Source organism: Corylus avellana, chromosome 4 (assembly GCF_965113065.1).
Source record: "Corylus avellana chromosome 4, dhCorAvel1.hap1.2, whole genome shotgun sequence".
Taxonomy (NCBI): domain Eukaryota; kingdom Viridiplantae; phylum Streptophyta; class Magnoliopsida; order Fagales; family Betulaceae; genus Corylus; species Corylus avellana.
The window spans coordinates 18,700,505-18,720,951 of record NC_142493.1 but is presented as its reverse complement, the minus strand read 5'-3'; the positions used below and the strand labels follow the sequence as shown (position 1 = coordinate 18,720,951).

General features: G+C 35.2%; 1 protein-coding gene across 1 annotated transcript; it reads left to right on the top strand.

The window, feature by feature from the left end:
* Positions 1-9,579: 9,579 nt before the first annotated feature.
* Positions 9,580-19,938, top strand: LOC132179751 (ubiquitin-conjugating enzyme E2 variant 1B). The gene is made up of 6 exons (XM_059592516.2): positions 9,580-9,787; positions 16,048-16,187; positions 18,645-18,770; positions 18,847-18,973; positions 19,435-19,498; positions 19,652-19,938. Exons 1-5 carry the CDS (start codon positions 9,760-9,762, stop codon positions 19,491-19,493), a joined length of 480 nt encoding a protein of 159 aa, XP_059448499.2. The 5' UTR covers positions 9,580-9,759; the 3' UTR covers positions 19,494-19,498; positions 19,652-19,938.
* Positions 19,939-20,447: the final 509 nt, after the last annotated feature.

The window sequence follows — 20,447 nt, the reverse complement described above, 5'->3', positions numbered from 1 at the left end:
AAAAAGCCAAAGATTGCATTGCATACATTCAATAATGTGATTTATATGTTTTGTGATTTATTTGTTTTACCTCTTTATATTTATATGCATATTCATTTTATGAGATGCCAGTAAAATGCACATATGTATAAATATAAAGTCGTACATAGTAAAGAAAATGTGTAAAGAAGATAAGTAGATTTTATTACAAAATAGCTCTACAGTGCTTATCTTATCAGCTATGGATTATACAAAATGAATTTGTCTAGAAAACCTAATGTAGCTGTTATTATAATCACCATGTTAGAGATATTTGTGAAAAAGATGGCTCATATTGAAAATATCAGTAATTCTTATACTTATTGAGACCGTGTACTCATTAATCCGCCTATGTAAATGTGGTGTAATACCACAATTACACCACATTTACATAGATGCTGATGCAGATGTAGAAGAGGGTGAAGATGATCCATATGCCTGCCTAGGTTATTATGGATAAGGCTTTTTGGTGCCTTAGTTTGTTGTAGAATATCATGAAGATATCTATCTTTTGAAATGTATCTATAGTTAGACATGTTCTAGGTACTTTTGGTGTACAGTTACTTATGTGCTGTCTATGACACTTTTGACTAGTGTGTTTTCTTATCATGTAAAGTAGAATGTAAAAATCTGTTTAATATAGAAGTCTTATTATCAGCTCTGGTGTGTTCTGTAAGGGTTATATAAGAAAAAAATAATTTATTCCGCTGCTAGATTTATAATCTCTAATGATATTGAGGAAGAAATAGTAGTGCTTACTGGGAATTGGAGATTTCCACTTTCGCCTTTCATTAAGTAAAGTCGGGGCGCTACATTATGGTATCAGAGCAGTTGGCTCTGAGGGCCCTAGGAAATGGATTTTATTAGAGTTTAAATCTCTAGGATTTATATTGGAATCGATGCCACCTCATAGGCTATGATCAGTCTATGGGAAGAATAAGTTTAATAGGTCTAAGAGTTAAGTTGAACAGCCATTCCTAAAGGGTCTAGCAAAAGGTTTGGATTATGTTAGTCATTGGCCAACTAGAAGCATGGAAATAAAAATGACTGCCTGCGTAAAAGGGCTTGATACTTAGTGTCATTTTGAGGTATAGTCAGGAAATAATATTTTTGGGGGACATAAATTGCTTAATTTTGATGCTTATTGCTTTTATAGATTTATGGAATGATAAGATTGATTAAATTAGATAAGCACCTTATTGTTGCTTCATGAGTATATAGGAGAAATTTTCCCTACCTCTTTGATTTTCCATAGTGGGAGCAACTTTAGAATCAAGAGATTGAATATTGAGATTTTAATACATGTTTGATTAATTTTGGAGAATTGAGAAAAATATGTTATTAAGGATTAATGATTGGAAAATAGTTTGGTGAATAAGATTTAAATCAAAGGTTTCCTAGTGCACCAAGAGCTTAAGATAAACAATTTTCCTATTATGGTTGAGGTACTAGTGAAAGCATAGAGAGGTAGGATTAAAGATATTTATTTCATTATTTTATATATTGAGGATTATAGACTTATAGTATCTATGCTTAAGCAAGAAACAAATCATGGTACCATAAAAGGATTCGTACCCAGATATAAATTGAGGAAATAGAAGTTTGGATAATTAGGTCGGTGGTGCATGAGCTCGAATATTAAGAGATAGAAAGAAATGGAATTACTATTTCACACGCTTTTGACTAAGTTGATTAAAATAGTATTGAGGACACGTAGTGAGCTCATGTGGAAAGTTTTAATTTAAATGTATAGTTAAATATTTCAAGTTATGCTGCTAGGAACTACAAAAGAAATGATCGTAGGACTTGTAAGAGTAGTGACGGAGCCACAGTATGGCTAGGGAATAAGAGATAGACAAATTTATATGAAGGGAGGTCACCTTTCATATGTATAAGTACAATTGAATGCCATTAAGGTTAAGTAAATATTAGATTTACTAGCTAAAATTTTGAGATAGAACTTTGCTGCAACTAAGGATTTGATTGCTAAGAGAGAATATTTAGCTTAAAGATCAATACAGAAGGATATATAGAAATTTAAGGGATAAAGAGATTATGAATAATCATCGTTAAGTTGTAAGTTAGAATAATAAGTTTCTTCATAAGGAGGGGAGTTCTATGACAACGTCATTTTAAGTCAACTAGTTCCATATGGATTAGAAAGCAATTTGGCAATCTGATGAGCAAAGTAGTGTTAAACGATCAATGTAGCATATTGTTTCCATGTGATTGAGAGATAGAAAATAAAGTAGTAAGACTCTCAGTTAATCCTTGGAAGATGATGATACTATGACCCATAGGGCACTTTGGAGATGAGTCTCTTAATATGTAATGATGGGAAAATATGTAATAGATGTATGGTGAATGGCTCGATACACAATATGAAGGTACTTGATTGTGATAGTGCTCGAGGAATTATAGTTGTCCAATGCATGACACATAAAAATTGGAGACCTTAAATTGTGATACGACAAGGTGATCTCTGATTGAGGTTAAGGATAAGATCATAGGATGACAAGAGTCACTAGAAAATTAATGATATTGTGATATGCAATATATTAGTTAGAGAACTGATTTGACTAAAGAGACTTAGTAGTTTGAGTTGAAATTGAGAGAAATAGAAGATGGGACGTGATTCTTTTAAAGGTCATATGCAGTATGATGATCCATGTGTAGATGGGATAGAGAACTGTAGATGATAAAGTAAGATTAGAATGGTTGAGTGTCGGAGTAGTGATATAAAATATAAGAATGAATATTAGTGAGTAGAATATAAAAGCTTAAATATGGTTGTAATAGCAAGAGTGGTATGTTTGGCAAAAATAATCTTTAAGGTTTACTAAGGCAGTGCAATAGAAATGCGCACGATAAGTCAACAAAGTTTACATACAAATTTCGAGGATGAAATTCCAATAAGGAGGGGAGGATGTAACCTCCGAGGAATTAATTTATTAAAGATGACTAAGAATGCTTTGGTATAAACTTTGGTCTTAAGTTAAATCAAATATATTAGGAAAATATATTTGATATCTAATTTTATGTTATAGTTTAATTTGAGAAGTAGTTGGTTTGAACTAGGCTTTGATTCACATTATTAATAATTTGTTATTCAAGATTTAATTAGACTTCAAAAGAAAATGGATTAGTTGAATGATATATATATATATATATATATATATATATATACCACATCCACGTTTGCCACTTAGTAAAAATAATAATCTAATTAAATGAGTTATAACCTTAACTCATATTGTTACCTACTATATATATATATATATATATATATATATAGTAGGTAACAATATGAGTTAAGGTTATAACTCATTTAATTAGATTATTATTTTTACTAAGTGGCAAACGTGGATGTGGTATATATATATATATATATATATTTTGCAAAAGCTGGTTTTATACACACAGTAGAAGATTCATGTTTGATATTGTGTGGATTGGGTTGGTTTGGAAGCTGCGCTAACAAGTCAAACCAATTCTGGAAAATTCCACGCCTACAAAAATTAACGGCAATCAAGTTTTGTTTTCCACCGCTTGAACTCTTTGCAGCTAATTCCACCCTTGTCCCCAAACCTTGCCTATAAATAGGCCGTGCGATGCTTGTGTTTTTCAAATCACAGCAATGCTCTCTCCCTCTCTCACGAGTCGGTTACTGAGAGATTCTAAATAGTGAGAAATATATATATATAATAGTAATAAGCTTTAATCTTAAAGCTTTGGAGCTACTTCAGGTGGGAGTGTTAGATATAATTCTTTTATCCTTAATTTACGTCAATTTTAGTTATTAGAATTTAATTTATGTCATTATGATGTCTAAATTGCTCGGGAAAGTGTGATTGAATATCTCAGGGAATGATATTATATTCAATCATCCTTGTAAATATTACAAATGCGTCGTTGTGCTACCTAAATTTTATTAGGTATTTTACAATAGCGCCGTTGTGATGCCCAAATAATATTAGAAGTTTTAGATAAATATTATATTAATGCCGTAGTAATGCCCATATAAAAAAATGTGGTAACGCTATATAGTCGTTATGCTGTCCAATTTTGTATAGAGCATAAGGAGAAATTAAGAGTTCGTTATTTTAGCCTTTTAAATATAATTTTAAACTAATATATGGTCGCGTACGGGCGCACTAAATGCAGTGAATATTAGAATCAAGGGTTAGAGCGGGAATCCAACTTGACGGTTTACAATGAAAAGTAAGTATAGCTACTTACTGAGCATGATACTATTTTAGTAAGTATAACTACTTATTGGGACTGATATTATTTTATAAAGCTTTCGAAGTATGATTATTACATGAGCCTTAATATTTTGTTAGTAACATGATTATATGCTTTCAATTATTTTTACATGTGTCGGTGAAATATGTTGCGAAATGAAAGAAGATGATTATGAGAACAAAAGAATGATTTTAAGAGACATGTTATTGCATATTATTGAACATTGAGAATAAGAGATTAATTAAATATTAAGCAAGAAGGTTTTTCAATGTTAACGGTGGGAGCCGAAAGAGCCTCTCAGGTTAAATAAGAAGCCTATTGTCTTCCTAAAGTTGAATGTAAAATTATAAGATGTTCTTATGTTAACGGTGGAAGCTGAAGGAGCCTTTCAGGTTAAAATAAGAAGCCAGGTGCTAACTGAGGAGCCGTAGGTGTCTCCGGATAGCTGTAAACGAAAGATTCAAGTCCTTTAGAAAGCCGAAAAAGCCAAAGATTGCATTACATACATTGAATAATGTGATTTATATGTTTTGTGATTTATTTGTTTTACCTCTTTATATTTATATGCATATTCATTTTATGAGATACAAGTAAAATCCACATATGTATAAATATAAAGTCGTATATAGTAAAGAAAATGTGTAAAGAAGATAAGTAGATTTTATTACAAAATAGCTTTACAGTGCTTATCTTATCAGCTATGGATTATACAAAAACGAATCTGTCTATAAAACCTAACGTAGCTGTTATTATAATCACCATGTTAGAGATATTTGTGAAAAAGATGACTCATATTGAAAATATCAGTAATTCTTACACTTATTGAGATCGTGGACTCATTAATCCACCTATGTAAATGTGGTAACACCACAATTACACCACAATTACACCACATTTACATAGATGTTGATGCAGATGTAGAAGAGGGTGAAGATGATCCATATGCCTGCCTAGGTTATTATGGATAAGGCTTTTTGGTGCCTTAGTTTGTTGTAGAATATCATGAAGATATCTATCTTTTGAAATGTATCTATAGTTAGACATGTTCTAGGTACTTTTGCTGTACAGTTACTTATGTGCTGTCTATGGCACTTTTGACTAGTGTGTTTCTTATCATGTAAAATACAATGTAAAAATCTGTTTAATATAGAAGTCTTATTATCAGCTCTGGTGTGTTCTGTAAGGGTTATATAAGAAAAAAATAATTTATTCCGCTGCAAGATTTATAATCTCTGATGATATTGAGGAAGAAATAGTAGTGCTTAGTGGGAATTGGAGATTTCCACTTTCGCCTTTCATTAAGTAAAGTCGGGGCGCTACAACTTTTACGATAAAGGTGAGTTAAGCTCACACAGATACTTGTTGTCATCCTTTTATGACATACTAATTTTATATGTCCAAAACATGCATGCTTTATACTCACATGAAATGCTTTGCAAATATTGTGAACTCTATCTTTTGAGTAAATAGAGCGTTTTAAAATAGAATGTTGCATAATGTAAGTTTTATAAGTGCATGCATATAAGAGATGATGATTAATTGCATTGTATAACATAACATGCTATGTACAGATGGCAGTTATGGGCTTACCATTACATGGGAATAGCCATATGGTCTACATTTTACTTTTATGTTGTTGGCATTAGATCCAATGGATGTTAGTGACTAGTGCTACCATAAACATGTGGTAGTTACGTCCTGCGGCATTGTAAATAGTGTGGATCACCAGGGGTTAGACTTGGTCAGGCCATTAATGATGGCTTTATCTTGTGTTTCATTAGGGCACCGATGTAGTATCAGAGGTCCTTTAGGAGGCACAAACCCTATCGAGAAGGGGTTATGGATTCGAATAAGCCATATGAAGTTTGACTATAACTTGTTTACGTGAAATATTATATACTATAATTATATTGGATTAGAATGATTTTTTGCATTTCTTTTAACAAGGACATTGTTTTATAATATTGAATGTGGTTTACTAATCTTTTTATAAACTGCTTGAGTTCACTGCATGCATGATGACATGTTCTGGATGTACTTTACTCACTAAGTCATGGACTTATGCGTTGAGTTGTTTTACAGTTGGGTGTTCTTTAGGGATGGTGCTTGGGTGCCCAAGCATGAGGATGTCATTGGATGATCTCGCTAGATTGTTTTTTAGACTGCCAAGTGTTGGCAGATATGATCGAGGTCAGTTATACAAAGTTGAGTGGGAGACCCTTAGGGTTACTTAACTTTATAATCGAACCTAAACTGAGACATTTGGTGCAATCATTATGATAAGTTATGTTATGATGTTTTTAATTGCTCCGATTATTATTACTTGATGTGGGTTAGTGACGACTATTTTATTATGCAAGTGATGAGTATTTCGCTGTAAGCCCTCTAATGAGGGTCCCAAATCCTTGTGTCTTATTTATTCAATAAATAGAGACATGGAGACATACCACAAATTAATTACTAGTTAATTTATGTCATGAGATATTGTTACAACATATACTACTTAGGCCTTATAAATTAGTGTAACAATGGGAGAATGACTTAAGGAACAAGTCAATGGAATGTGAATACCACTACGAGGAAACTCTTGGATGCTAGACTACGGACAAAGGTATATAGTAAAGGGAAATGCTAAATGCAATAAATTTCTCACAATTCGCCTATCTAATTCGTATGTGGCAAAAGGCACATGGCCATTTGTAATTTTTTATTATTCTTAAAATTAAAATCAAAATATAAAAAGATTAATAAAAAAATCAAAAAAATAAAAAGGGGTGGCTGCCCAACCCAGACTGGCCACCACCTCAGTTTAGCTTAGGAGTGGCTTCGGCCACCCCCAAGGGCCAAAAAAAATAAATAATTTTTTTTTTTTTTTTTTTTTTTTTTTTTTTCAGATTTGACCCTTGGGGTGGCCGAACTATTGGATTCTAAAGGATCATAGGATCTTGTATAATTAATCTCAGGAATGATTTCTCCCGTTAGGGTAGAAATCCTGTGAAGATCAAGAGAACTTGAAAAACACCCACTCCCAATTACGTAAAACTAACGTACATATATTGAAATTGTAGGAATAGAATTTGTGTTCTCATAGGACTCTATTTATAGAGTCCCAACTCAACTCTTCACCAAGAGTTGTATCTCTTAACCGGTTACCTCAATTGGAAGTTATATTACTTTCCTGTATATTTATACAGTCTGGTATGGGGATGGCCATACTTATAATAGTGTGATTACCCTATGCACCTTCATCTCCCACTTGATCATACTATTATGATCGGTAATAAAACCCTAGTTGTACATGTTTACCTTTGGTACCATAAAACATGTCAACTCCTTATCTGCTACCTCTTGCAGACAATAATCAGATCATAACATCTTTGATGTGTACACACTTATGTTATTTCATCTGATTGCACCTTTTTACCATATGTGTCATTTTGATGACATACTAGTGGTGACTTTACTTGCTATATAATCTAAGCAAATAACATTAATTATCCATAGTTGGGAATACAGTCCACACCCAAACTACAATTAATGATTTTTACGTAGTAACCATATGTAAACTTGTATTCAATTTTTCATTCAATTTCTTATCTCCAAGGTTATCCCTATTTGAGATTTATATTGACACTTCTTTCTGATGACTATCAGTATACAGATATTATACCAAACTTAACATAATGCCTTTAAGTGGACTTTACATTTATGTCAGTTTATAATGTTTGTTATTCACAAGTGTCATTCACCCAAGAATGTTTATTACATTTAATGAGGCAAAAGAAACGCATACCATCATTCATTCAGGCGTTCCCTGAATCCTTTTGATTATGCTGTTTTTACCATTAGTTAAGCATGATTAACAAGGTAGTAATAATTTTGCCTCATGCCAACTCTCATTTGTAAAACCTACAGATTGGCGTCAGATCATGACATGGCTTTACGTGCGCACATTTTCGTCATCTTATCTGACCGCATCCTTTACCATATACTTCCTTACCGATAGCATATTAGAGATGACTTCATTTTGCTATCTCTCAAACGAATGGCATGAATTCTCCATGGTTGGGAGTATAGTCCACACTCATTCCACAATTGATGACTTTAGCCGTACACAAAACCATGTGTCGACCTACGCTAAATTTTTTATCAAGTACTTCCTTCAAAGCTATTATTCCTATGGTTTTTCTTGATACACCTTATTAGAGTCTTATTACACCTTTTGAGCATAGATATTACTTAATCTCAACATAATGCCTTTCAGTGGACTTTACATTTATGTGAGATGTAATATTCGATCCTCATTAGTGTCATCTGCCCTTAACTGACCAATTACGAACCACCCCCCAGAGCCATGGGGTGGCTTCCACCCCTTTTTATTTTTTTGATTTCTTTATTAATCTTTTTATATTCTGATTTTAATTTTAAAATTAAAAAAAAAATCAAATAATAAAAAATTGCAAATGGTCATGTGCCTTTTGCCACATATGAATTAGATGGGCCAATTGTGGAAAATTTCTTGCATTGTACATTTCCCATATAGTAAATCACTTGAACTCTCCATCAGGACACGTTGGCATAGATTTTTTTTTTTTTTTTTACATGTCCACAAATGATATACGAGTCACATCTTGTTTTTATAAAAAGAAAAAATTGATAAAATTTATTTATTTTTAACAATTTTTACATAGTCAATTAATGAATTTATTATTATTTTTTTCTAATAAAAAAGGTAAGCGCACCCTTAAGATCAGTCAAATCATAGCTTAATCGCCCGCCCCATTAAGGCATCAATAAGAACCAAAGTAATTTATACTAATCAGACATGTAAATTCTTCATTACGAAAATGCAAATCCACACCCTATTATTTACCTAACCACTTGAGCATTTCCTTAAGCCATTGAACTACCACCTTTGATAGTAATAAATTTACTATTGAATTTATGTAAACTCAAATTCATAAACAAGAGAAACACAAGAGTGACTTGTAACATTACTCAAATTGTGCATCCAATAAAATTCGGTTTAGAAAAACCCAAAAATATTAATGAAATGGCCTATTTATGATATGGGAAAAATGCTAAAAGGTTAATTAACAAAATTAAAAGTTTAATAACAATTTAAAGGACAACAAATTGGAAGAAAATCATTTGCAAAAGGGCACATTCAGTACTCGTGGTCTCGTCTCGTGTATATATTCTCCGAATGAGCGTACGTGGCACCGCGGCCGCCTACTAAAAATAATTAAAAATATTTTCCAAAAAAAGAATCCTAATTTCGAAGGTGTAGAATAACAGCAGATAGACTTCGCACAGAAAATAATTTCTTTCTGTCTGCCAGTCCTTTAATCCCTGCTCTTGTTGGTCCATGGTACATGTGTAGGAGGTGGACCTTCGCAGTTTGCGACAACAAGAGTTGGACTTTCGTTCTTCATCCCGAGTACATCTTCTCATCCTCCTTCTCTCTCTACTATTCAGAAACCCTAGCTGGGTCAAATGGGCTCTGAGGGATCTAGTGTTGTCGGTAAACTAAGATTCCCACTCTACTGTTGTTATTATTTATTTATTTACTTTTTTGTCGATCATGCGGTTGTTGCCATTTAGTTTGTAAATTTCTGTGGGAGTTTTGATGGGATTTTCTTAGTATTCTGTTTTGTGTTGCTGCGGATGTTACATAGGGATTTGGATTGGTTTTGTTTCTAAAATATGGGTTCTTTTCTTGGTTTGATTTGGTACGATTTGGGTTTGAAGAATTTGATTGTTTCTTGCTGAGTTTTGAGGTGTTCAGCTTTGGCAAATGCCTAGCAGAGGAAGTTTAGGATTTGTGGTGTTTGTGGGTTGAATTTTGAGGTTTGTCATATAACAGTATTGGGTATTAATTTCTTTCTTTTCCGCTAGAGTGGGTCGGGAGGGTGATGACAGCCTTTGTTGGATGCCCTGAAGAAGAAGATCTTTTGAGGTTAAAACTTCCTAATGGTGCCTCCCCTTTCCCTTGGAAGAGGGTTTGGAGGACTAAGGCTTCTTAGAAGTCGGCTTTCTTTACATGGACAGCTTCCCTTAGGAAAATTCTTACTTTTGGATTATCTTTGCATGCGTCATATCATAGTGATAGTTTGGTGTTGTATATGTTAAAAGGATTGGATAAACTCCGGGTCATATATGTCTTCATTGTGATGTCACTAGAGAGTTGTGGATTATGGTTTTTCAGATGTTTGGGGTAGAGTGGGTTATGCCTAAACAGGTGGTAGACCTTTTGGCGTGTTGTCATAGTGGGGTTTACCAGAATGACAACATTATTGTTTAGAATGCAATTCCTTCCTTCTTATGTAGTACATATGGGGAGAAAAAAAATGCTTGAAGCTTCAATGATCAAGAGAGAACGAGCGCGGATCTACAGAGTGGAGCTTTGCTACCGCTTTACCTCGTGTCTCTAGCTATGCAGAGTTTTGTTCTCTTTTTTCTTGTTCTTGATTTGTTGAATGTTTTCTCTTATATAATTTCTGTGTATTTGGGTTGTGTCCCTTGCACGTCTAATGAATTTCCTCTTCTTATCACCAAAAAAAGAAAAGAAAAAATTATTAAGATTTGTCATTAGGAGTGTGCCTCGTCTATTTTGGCTTTACTTGCATTGATTAGAAGGTATGCACGCCAATGGTGATGGCAATTGGATGTGTTTGCTATGCTAAATCTTTATAATTTAGATCTCCCATGAAAGTTTGATGCTATAGTAATTCTTTTTTTAAATGGTTTTGCAGAATATGAATAGTGGATTTCAGGCTGATACACTAATTATTGATGGCAAAAATTAAAGCAATGTTATTTTCATGCTAATAGATAGGTGAATTCCAACACATTAGTTTGGTGTTGAATTCAAAATGGTTGGGGTTATTGGAATTTTAAATACTTGATCAATAAATGGGGTGAATTTTTTATTTTATTTTTTATTTTTTATGAAATCGCATTAAATTTATGGTTCTGCCATCTATGAAGCACAAATGTTTTTTTGGTTTTACTTAATGAAGCCTAATATGTACCACAAGAACATAATGCTTCCGTCAAATATTAATAATTGGTATGGAATTAATTGAGCTGGTTCTCGCCAGTGTCTATGGGCCCACTTCAGATGTTGGCCTTTGATTGCTTTGGGAGGAGCTAGCAGGTCTAGCTTCGCGGTGGGATATCCCTTGGTGTATTGGGGGTGATTTCAACGTCTCTGGTTGCCCTAATGAGAGATTGGGGGCTAATTCCTCTCCCACTGTGGAAGAATTTTTAGACTTTATCTTTGAGCAGTGTGTTATGGATATACCTCTCCAGGGTAGAAGTTTCACCTGGTCCAACAATTGGGACTCCCCCTCTTTGTATAGAATTGATAGATTTCTCATCTTTCTCCTGCTTGAGAGTCTCATTTCTTGGTTGTTACTTAGATTAGGCTACCCAAGTTCTTCTAACAAAAGTTGCAACTCTATAGAGAAGCTGGTTAGCAATGGCGTTACCTCCTCCAATCCGTCGGATATCAAGGAGCATAAAATTAATTTTTACTCTTAGCTCTACTCCGAGAGTAAGCATTGGCGCCCGGATGTGGATGGCCTCCCTTTTCATTTGGTCGGAACGAGCTTTCGAGGAAAGGGAGGTCTATGAGGTAGTAAAAGACATGAATGAGGATAAGGCTCAGAGTCCAGTTGGCTTTCCTATGGCTTTTTGCTTTACTTGCTAGGGAGATGTGGTTTTGGGGAGAAGTGGTGGAAGTGGATTGCTCATTGCATATCTATAGTTCGGTTCTCAATTGGTTAATGGTAAGCCCAATGGATTCTTCAATAGCATTGGTGGTTTGAGACAAGGAGACCCTCTTTGGACCCCCTTTTTGAGATTTTTATGGGAGCTTTGAGTCGCATGATGGCATCGGCGGTGAATGCGGGCTTTATTTTTGGTATTTTCGGTGGGGGGCTAGGAGTGATGATCTTGTTTCTACATCCCATCTCTTTTTTGTAGATGATACACTCATTTTATGTTGGACTGCGCCAGGCCAGATTCAATACTTAAGATGTGTCCTCCTTTGTTTTGAAACTGCCTGAAGACTAACTTGGCTAGATAGAAATTGGTTCCGGTGGGTTATGTTCCCAATGTGAGTGGGTTGGCTCGTAGGGTTTCTTCCTTGCCTTTGAAATATTTGGGTCTCCATTTGGGTGCTGTGCTTCGTTTAAGGTTAAGTCTGTTTGGGATTCTATCATTGAGAAAATGAAGAGAAAATTAGCTGGTTGGAAAAGACTTTACTTGTCTAATGGTGGTTGAGTAACGTTGGTTAAGAGCACTATGTCTAACTTTCCTACCTATTTTCTCTCGCTTTTCCCTATCCCGGTAAGTGTACCTAATCGGTTAGAAAAATTGCAGATGGTTTTTTTGTGGAGTGGTTTGGATGATGTGCCAAAATTCTATCTTCTTACTTGTAAGAAGGTTTGCTCTCCTATCCGTTTAAGAGGGTTAGGGATCAGGAACTTGTCTATGTTCAATCAAGCCCTCTTGGGTAAGTGGTTGTAGAGGTTTGTTTTGGAGAGAGCGGCCTTTTGGCACCAGATTGTGGATAAAAGTATGGGAATTTGGTGGGGGTTGGTGTACTAATGGGTCAATGGAGCTTATGGGGTGAGCCTTTGGAAACACATTAGGAGAGGGTGGGATATCTTCTGTAATTTTACTAGCGTGGAGGTGGGTGATGATGGCTCTCATACCAATTTTTGGCATTATATTTGGTGTGGAGATCGTCCTTTAAAGGTTTCTTTTCCCGAGTTATTTTGTCTTGCTAGGAATAGGGATGCAATGGTGGTTGATATTAGAAGTGTTAGTAGTGATACAACTCATTAGGACAATAACTTCACCAGGTTGGTGCGTAGTGCGTGATTGGGACGTGGACTCTGTCTCCTCTTTCTTCAATGTTTTGTACTATGCTAGAGTGGATCGGGAAGGTGATGATAGCCTTTGTTGGAGGTCCTCAAGAAGATCTTTTGTGGTTAAAACTTTATATAAGGTTCTCCTTCCTAATGGTGTTTCCCCTTTCCCTTGGAAGAGTGGTTGGAGGACTAAGGCTTCTTAGAAGTTGGCTTTCTTTACATGGACAGCTTCCCTTGCAAAAATTCTTACTTTGGATAATCTCCGCAAGCGTCACATCTTAGTGATCGATTGGTGTTGTATGTGTAAAAAGTGGGAAAACTCTAGGTCATCTCTTTCTTCATCGTGATATCGCTAGAGAGCTATGGATTGTGGTTTTTCAGATGTTTGGGCTAGAGTGGTTATGCCTAAATGGGTGGTAGACCTTTTGGCGTTTTGGTATTGGGGCCTTAGGTGGAAAATTTTTTTGTTTAAGAGTGCAATTCAATCCTTATTTGGTGCATATGGGGAGAAAGAAATGCTCGAAGCTTCAATGATCAAGAGAGAACGAGTCCAGTTCTATGGACATGTCTTCTCAAAACCTTATTTGAGTGGAGCTTTGCTACCTCTTTACCCTGTGTCTCTAGCTATGCAGAGTTTTGTTCTCTTTTTTCTTGTTCTTGATTTGTTGGGTGTTGTCTTTTGTATACTTTCTGTTTATTTGGGTTGTGTCCCTTGCACGTCTAATGAATTTCCTTTACTTATCACCCAAAAAAAAAAAAAAAAAAAAAATTATTAGGATTTGTCATTAGGAGTGCCTCGTCTATTTTGGTTCTAGGATAAATTGCAGCACTTGCTACTTTGTGTTGGTTTATGTTGCATTGACTAGAAGGTATGCACCCCAATGGTGATGGCCATTGGATGTGTTTGCTATGCTAGTAATCTTTATACTTCGATCTCCTGTGAAAGTTTGATGCTATAGTAATTCTTTTATAATGGTTTTGCACAATAAAAATAATGGATTTCATGCTGATACACTAATTATTGATGGCTTAAAATTAAAATAATATTTGGTGTTGAATGAAAAATTGTTGTTAATGGAATTTTAAATACTTCATAAATATATTTGGGCTTTAAGCTGATGTTTGCTTTGTCTTCCTTTTACTCATTTTGAACCTATCTTCTAAACTTTAACCTAGGTTAGTTCCAGCAAGTTTTGCTTTTCTGTGAAGTATAGGGAAACCAGATATTACATTTGTCTTGAAAGACATACATCCCTTAATCTTATTTTGGGGCCACATACATGGTTACATTCAGAGGTTTGCTGCCAAGGATCTGATAGAGATGTATAACCAAGTTTGTGGCATCATAGAGAAGGCAAGTTGAAATGAAGTTATCAAATGGGTGAGCCTACATTTTGAAATGCTTCTAATCTGACGGTCATGTTCTTCTCATATGATGTATCAAGTTGCAACTCATGGTAGACCCCTTGTCAGAGTGAGCATGATAACTGGGATACTGTGGCACCCTCAGGTTACCGTGACTCCATATACCTCATTCTGGTCTGTGGTTCTTGCATGTAATCATGCATTGACAATGGAGCTACGGGGAGGACCACATTTCACAACACTTTCTTTAGCAGGAGAGTAGAGAAACAAGGTGGAAGGGCAATAAATAGGTGACATTTAGAGGCTGAATGAAGGGCCTGGAAGGATTTCATTCTGTGGATGCTGTCACGCCCAGAATGACTAAATAATAGTCGATGGTCGCTTGTTCACTAAGCATATTCACTTCATGATGCTGGTCAATATGTAGTGCAACAAATTGTGAAAACAAATTCCTGTTGAAGGAGCACCATGGCTGATGTTAGACACTGTAATCAAGGAAAACTGTACTTCTCAACTCTCCTTTAAGTTCACTATGGATAACATGAGGAAGCGCATATCATAGTGGTATAGTAATGTTGCATGTGCAAGAAGAGGGGGGAATCTATTGATCACTTCTTACCCCACTAGGATTGCTAGTTCCTTTTGGGATTCTAGTTTTAGTTTTTTTGGGTTAGATTGGGTCATGCCTAGACGAGTCGTAGGCCTCTTCGCCTGTTGGAGAGGGCAATCCGGTAGTCCTCATAGTACAATAGTGTGGAAGTAGGTTCCGTCTTGCCTCATGATGTATCTGGAGAGAAAGAAATGATCGAAGTTTTGAAGACCATGAGAAATTGGTGGAATTAAAAGCTTTTTTCTTCAATACCCTTTACCAATGGACAGCTGCCCTAAATTGCTTTCATTTTTCTAGCTTTTGTTATTTTGTTATATCTTTTTTCTTCTTTTGATTTGGTATTTCTCTTGTATGTTTCTTGTGTGCCTGGGTTGCACTGTTGCGCTTTTTAATGAACTTCAATTACTAATCAAAAGAAAAAAGGAACTTCAATTACTTGCATATATAAAAGTAGAAGTCTCGATGCCCTAGTGTTACAAACATAATGGTAGTGTGAGATTTTTGTGACTATTTAACTGATAGTTTTCCCTGATTGTTTTTGGAATTATTGTCGAAAATGTTGTGAAAAAGAACTTGGTGTCCTTGTGTTGCTAATGGAATGATACTGCACGATCTCTTATAACCATCCCACAGGTGGTTGGCCATAACTTAGAGCTTCAAGTTCTTCTTGCTTGTAATCTCATACTGAGATGTTTCTGAATTTGTAAAAGCAGTACTGAATCAAGATAAATTTGATGCAACTGAATCTTAATGTAGTTTCTACGTTTGCCTTTTTTCTTCTTCTGAAAACTGGAATGAATATGCATTTGACAATCTTCATCAGTCAGTATAACTATCTCATTGGCAAATTTTTCATAGTAGCGTATATTTTATGATACATGCATGGGTGGATTATAACTATTTGATTGAAATTTGTGGTCATTACAGTTCCTAGGAATTTCAGATTACTGGAAGAACTTGAGAGAGGTGAAAAAGGAATTGGGGATGGAACTGTCAGCTATGGAATGGATGATGCTGATGATATATTCATGCAGTCGTGGACAGGGACTGTCATTGGTCCCCCCAATGTAGGTTTTTTTTTTTTTTTTTTTTTTTTCCCTTTTCTTTCCTTTTCTCTTCTTTGCCCATCGTTTCTATATATGTTTTGTACTTCGGGTGTGTGTGCACTGCCTGCCTTTACTTATTCTTAAAATCAATGTGACCAGTCTTGTACTAATGACCATCTTTCAAATGGGATACTTTGTTTAACTATGTAAATATGGACATGTTAATTGTAGACAAGTAGACAGTAGAAAGGTAGACTGATTGAGTGCTTTAGAAGAATGTAAAAACACTGGGGCTTTTATTGGACGAGAGAGAGAGGTGTGCTCTAATTAGATTGGACTGGCAGTATTATTAAATTCATGCTGCAAATCAGATTTTGGCATTATATTGAATTATAGCCATAGTCAACCATCCGTTGCATACCGGCTGTAGTTGACATGCTGAGTGTGGAGTCCTAGCAGACGTGCTTTAATTAGATTGTACTGGTGGTATTATTAGATTCATGCTGCAAATCAGATGGTTGGCATTATATTGTATTAATAGCCTGTAGTTGACATGATTAAGAGAGAGAGAGAGAGCAGATGTGCTTTAATTAGATTGGACTGGCAGTATTATTAGATTCATGCTGCAAATCAGATGGTTGGCATTATATTGAATTATAACATAGTCAACCACCTGTTGTGTACCGGCTGTAGTTGACACGCTGAATAATTGTCTGAAGTTCAAGCGTTAATTGCTTGCTTTGGGTTCTTCTGTTGTGGGACCCGGCAGCTTTTGTTATTATATATGAGTGTCAAGACACTATTAAGGAGTAAGGAGAATGATCTATCCTCAATTTTTTTTTTTTTTTTTTTTGTTTTTTGTTTCATATTATGCCATACGTCCAATCCTAGTTGAAGCTACCCCTTAAAAAGACTTTCTGATTTTCAGAAATTCATCATATGAATTTCATTTTCAATAGAAGAGACCACTGGGCCTCAGCGAACATGGTAAAGTAATAAGGTTGGGTGGCAGCGGGTATTAGGTTCTACTACTATGTAAAGCAAAAGATGAAAAATAAATACCTTTTTTTTTTTTTGATAAGTAAATATGATATAAAAGAGCGCAGAGGGGCGCAACCCACATACACGGGAAGTATAAAAGAGAGCGCCTAAGAGGGAGAAAAATGAAAAAGAAAATCAGAGAAGCTAATTTCAATAGGAGCTAGCCAAGCGGCCGTCCAGGAATACAAAGTAAAGAAGAAAAAATGAGTCAATTTCTCTATAGTCCTAGTGGAGTTCTCAAAGCATCTAGCATTCCTTTCATTCCAAATACACCACATAAGGCACAAAGGGATCATCTTCCACACTACCGCGCTTCAAGAACTTCCTCCCGACCACCAACAATCGTACAAGCCCCTCACCTTGCAATAAATACCTTTTAAATAGTTAAAATCCCTTTGGCAGATTGACAACAGTTCTTTTCTATCCAAGCTCTACTTTCTTTGTTCTATCACCGTGTCGTGGGACTTCTCTGGTAAGTTTCTCGCAGGCATATCCAGTCTGTATCTGTTTTGTCACCTACTCTTTGGGACTCTCGTTGTAGTGATTTCCAATTGCACATAATGTATCAAGGACTTGAACTCTAAAATTCTTTTGTTTTTAAGCAGTAGATACTAATATCCGTGATACATATTAATATAGTGAGGTTCAGAACCTTGATATCCTCTTAAGTAGTTATCTTAGCCATATATAGCTACCATTAATTGCAATCAAAACTTTTACCAAGATCACAAAATCCATTTCTCTTTTTATTTGAGGATTGTTTAACCTTCTGTCTTTTGCTTCCATTTTGTGATCCTGAAGACAATATCCATTGAATTTGGTGGCTCGCCTTAAATTTGTAATCTTTGTATTACACATGGCCCCAGAAATTGGTCATGATTGGGGCTGAAAGAACACCTTAAAAGGTGCAAGTTTCAGTTATCATCTGTTTCTTTCTCTCTTTTGTTAAAAAATGATAATAATAATAATAATAATAATAATTTGCGGAAAAATAGATACGCAGCATGGATAAAGAATTGAGAGACATAATTATTTGTATATGTGATGGTATCCTCCTGACCCTGCTTTTATGTGGAATCTCCATGTTCTATAACACTTCAATTTATAAATAATTATCCAACCCAGGTTTTCTGTAATTTATGTTTAATGTGATAAAGTGTCCTTGCATTTCAAAACACGTGTCAACCATGTGTCTATAAAGTTCTGGTCATAGCTAGGCATTTTCAAACATGTCCAAACACACCAGTATCTGTTAGTTGTAATACAATTGTGAGATGGTTCACCTACAACTAGGAATGTTTCTGATTTTTTATTTCAATTTCTTTTCCTTGGAATTTAGGACCTGATATTTTCACTGATCAACATTATTAGTGTATAATTTTCATTGTTACATCTAAAAGGAGAAGATTGATGTCTTGTTAATCATGCTGCTTTCAGACTGTTCATGAAGGGAGAATCTACCAGTTGAAGCTGTTCTGCGGGAAGGATTATCCAGATAACCCACCAACTGTTAGGTTCCAGACCCGGATAAACATGACTTGTGTCAATCAAGAAACTGGAGTGGTAGGTGATAAGATTCTTAAGGCAATTTATGCTGTCATATGATTGAAGATAAGCTTATGGATGGTCAAATTACCAGGTTGAACCTAGTTTGTTTCCCATGCTTGCTAATTGGCAAAGGGAGTATACAATGGAGGACATATTGACTCAACTGAAGAAAGATATGATGTCTCCCCAAAACCGGAAGCTAACTCAGCCTCCTGAAGGTGTGTCCATTTTACGTCTGATTAATTAATTCTGGCTTATCCTTTGTTTTCTATCTACACCAATCTAATTATAGTACATTAATGCCTTCTAGGAAATGATTTGGTCCATGTTCTTCTCTGCCATCATGGGCCATCTTTTTGTTACCTGCACAAAAATCTTTTTTTATTTTTTTGGTGGGGGGAGAGAGAGAGAGAGAGGAAATGTGGGTTTTGGTTTGAACTGATGGGTTTTGGTTGAGATGGTGATTGAAGCATGTTGTTTATTGGAAATTCATGGGACGAGGCATGAGCAACCTCCTCATGATGTCTATATGTCTTTTAGTTGCTAGGTTTGGATGGGAAGATGTCTAACTATATGGACAGCAGTACAATCCCTGTTTCTATTGATTTGATTATAAAGCTGGCTTTTATTTCTCTTGGATAGATGTTACCTTCAAGCTAATATGTGGATGTATTTTCAGGCAATGAAGAGGGGAGGATCGATCAAAAGGGGCTAGTTCTGAAATGTTGTATTCTTTAAGCCAGGTGAGAGATCAATGAATATGATAAGTGTAAATAATTATATAAATCAGACCGTACCTATTCATGGGCAATGCAGTTGAAAAATGTAATCGGAAAATGCATTTTATTTCTCTTGGATAGATGTTATCTCGAAGTAATGTGTCGATGTTTTTTCAGGCAATGAAGAGGAAAGGATGGATCAAAAGGGGCTAGTTCTGAGATGTTGTTTTCTGTAAGTCAGGTGAGAGAAGAATGTATTCTGTATGTCGGGTGAGAGATGAATGAATATGATAGTGTAAATAATTATATAAATCGGATCATACACCTATTCATGGCCAACGCATTTGAAAATGTAATTAAGGACCAATCTGATATGGAACCTTGAGCAGTTTGACACATTGTCTCGAGTTTACCTTTTTCTCTGATATTGTGTTTTTATAATGTAAGCCCACCTTGAATTGTCAGTTTATTAGTACCTACTCATTGATTGTATTTAGAAATCTGTGTGTTGTTGTTGTCGTCGTCGTCATATGCTATTGCACTTTTAGAGCATGATGCAGCATTTGAGGCCTTGTCTCATGACGTAGTGTATAGTTACTGAATTTCGTAAGTATTTCAATGGCTTTTTTCTCCCTTCTTAAACCAAGGTTACCTGGACTGTAATATATGGAAATGCTTCAGGCTTTGTTACTATCATTTTGCAGAATTTTGGCTATGGCTCCCATCATAAATTTAGGATACCCTGTTTTAACCTTGTTCTACTCCGGCCAGCCTGATCTTCAGATCTTGTAACCATTACTTAGTGTTTTGTTTTTCGGATTACCCTTATAAGTTTTTAGTTTTGCCATTAAGGGCTTAAGTTTTGACATTTATTGAATATTCTATAAATTACTGTAAATTGAATAACTCCAACTCACGATTGTTTGTAGCATTGATTTTGAATTCTGAAAGGAATGTAAACTCAAATATAAAA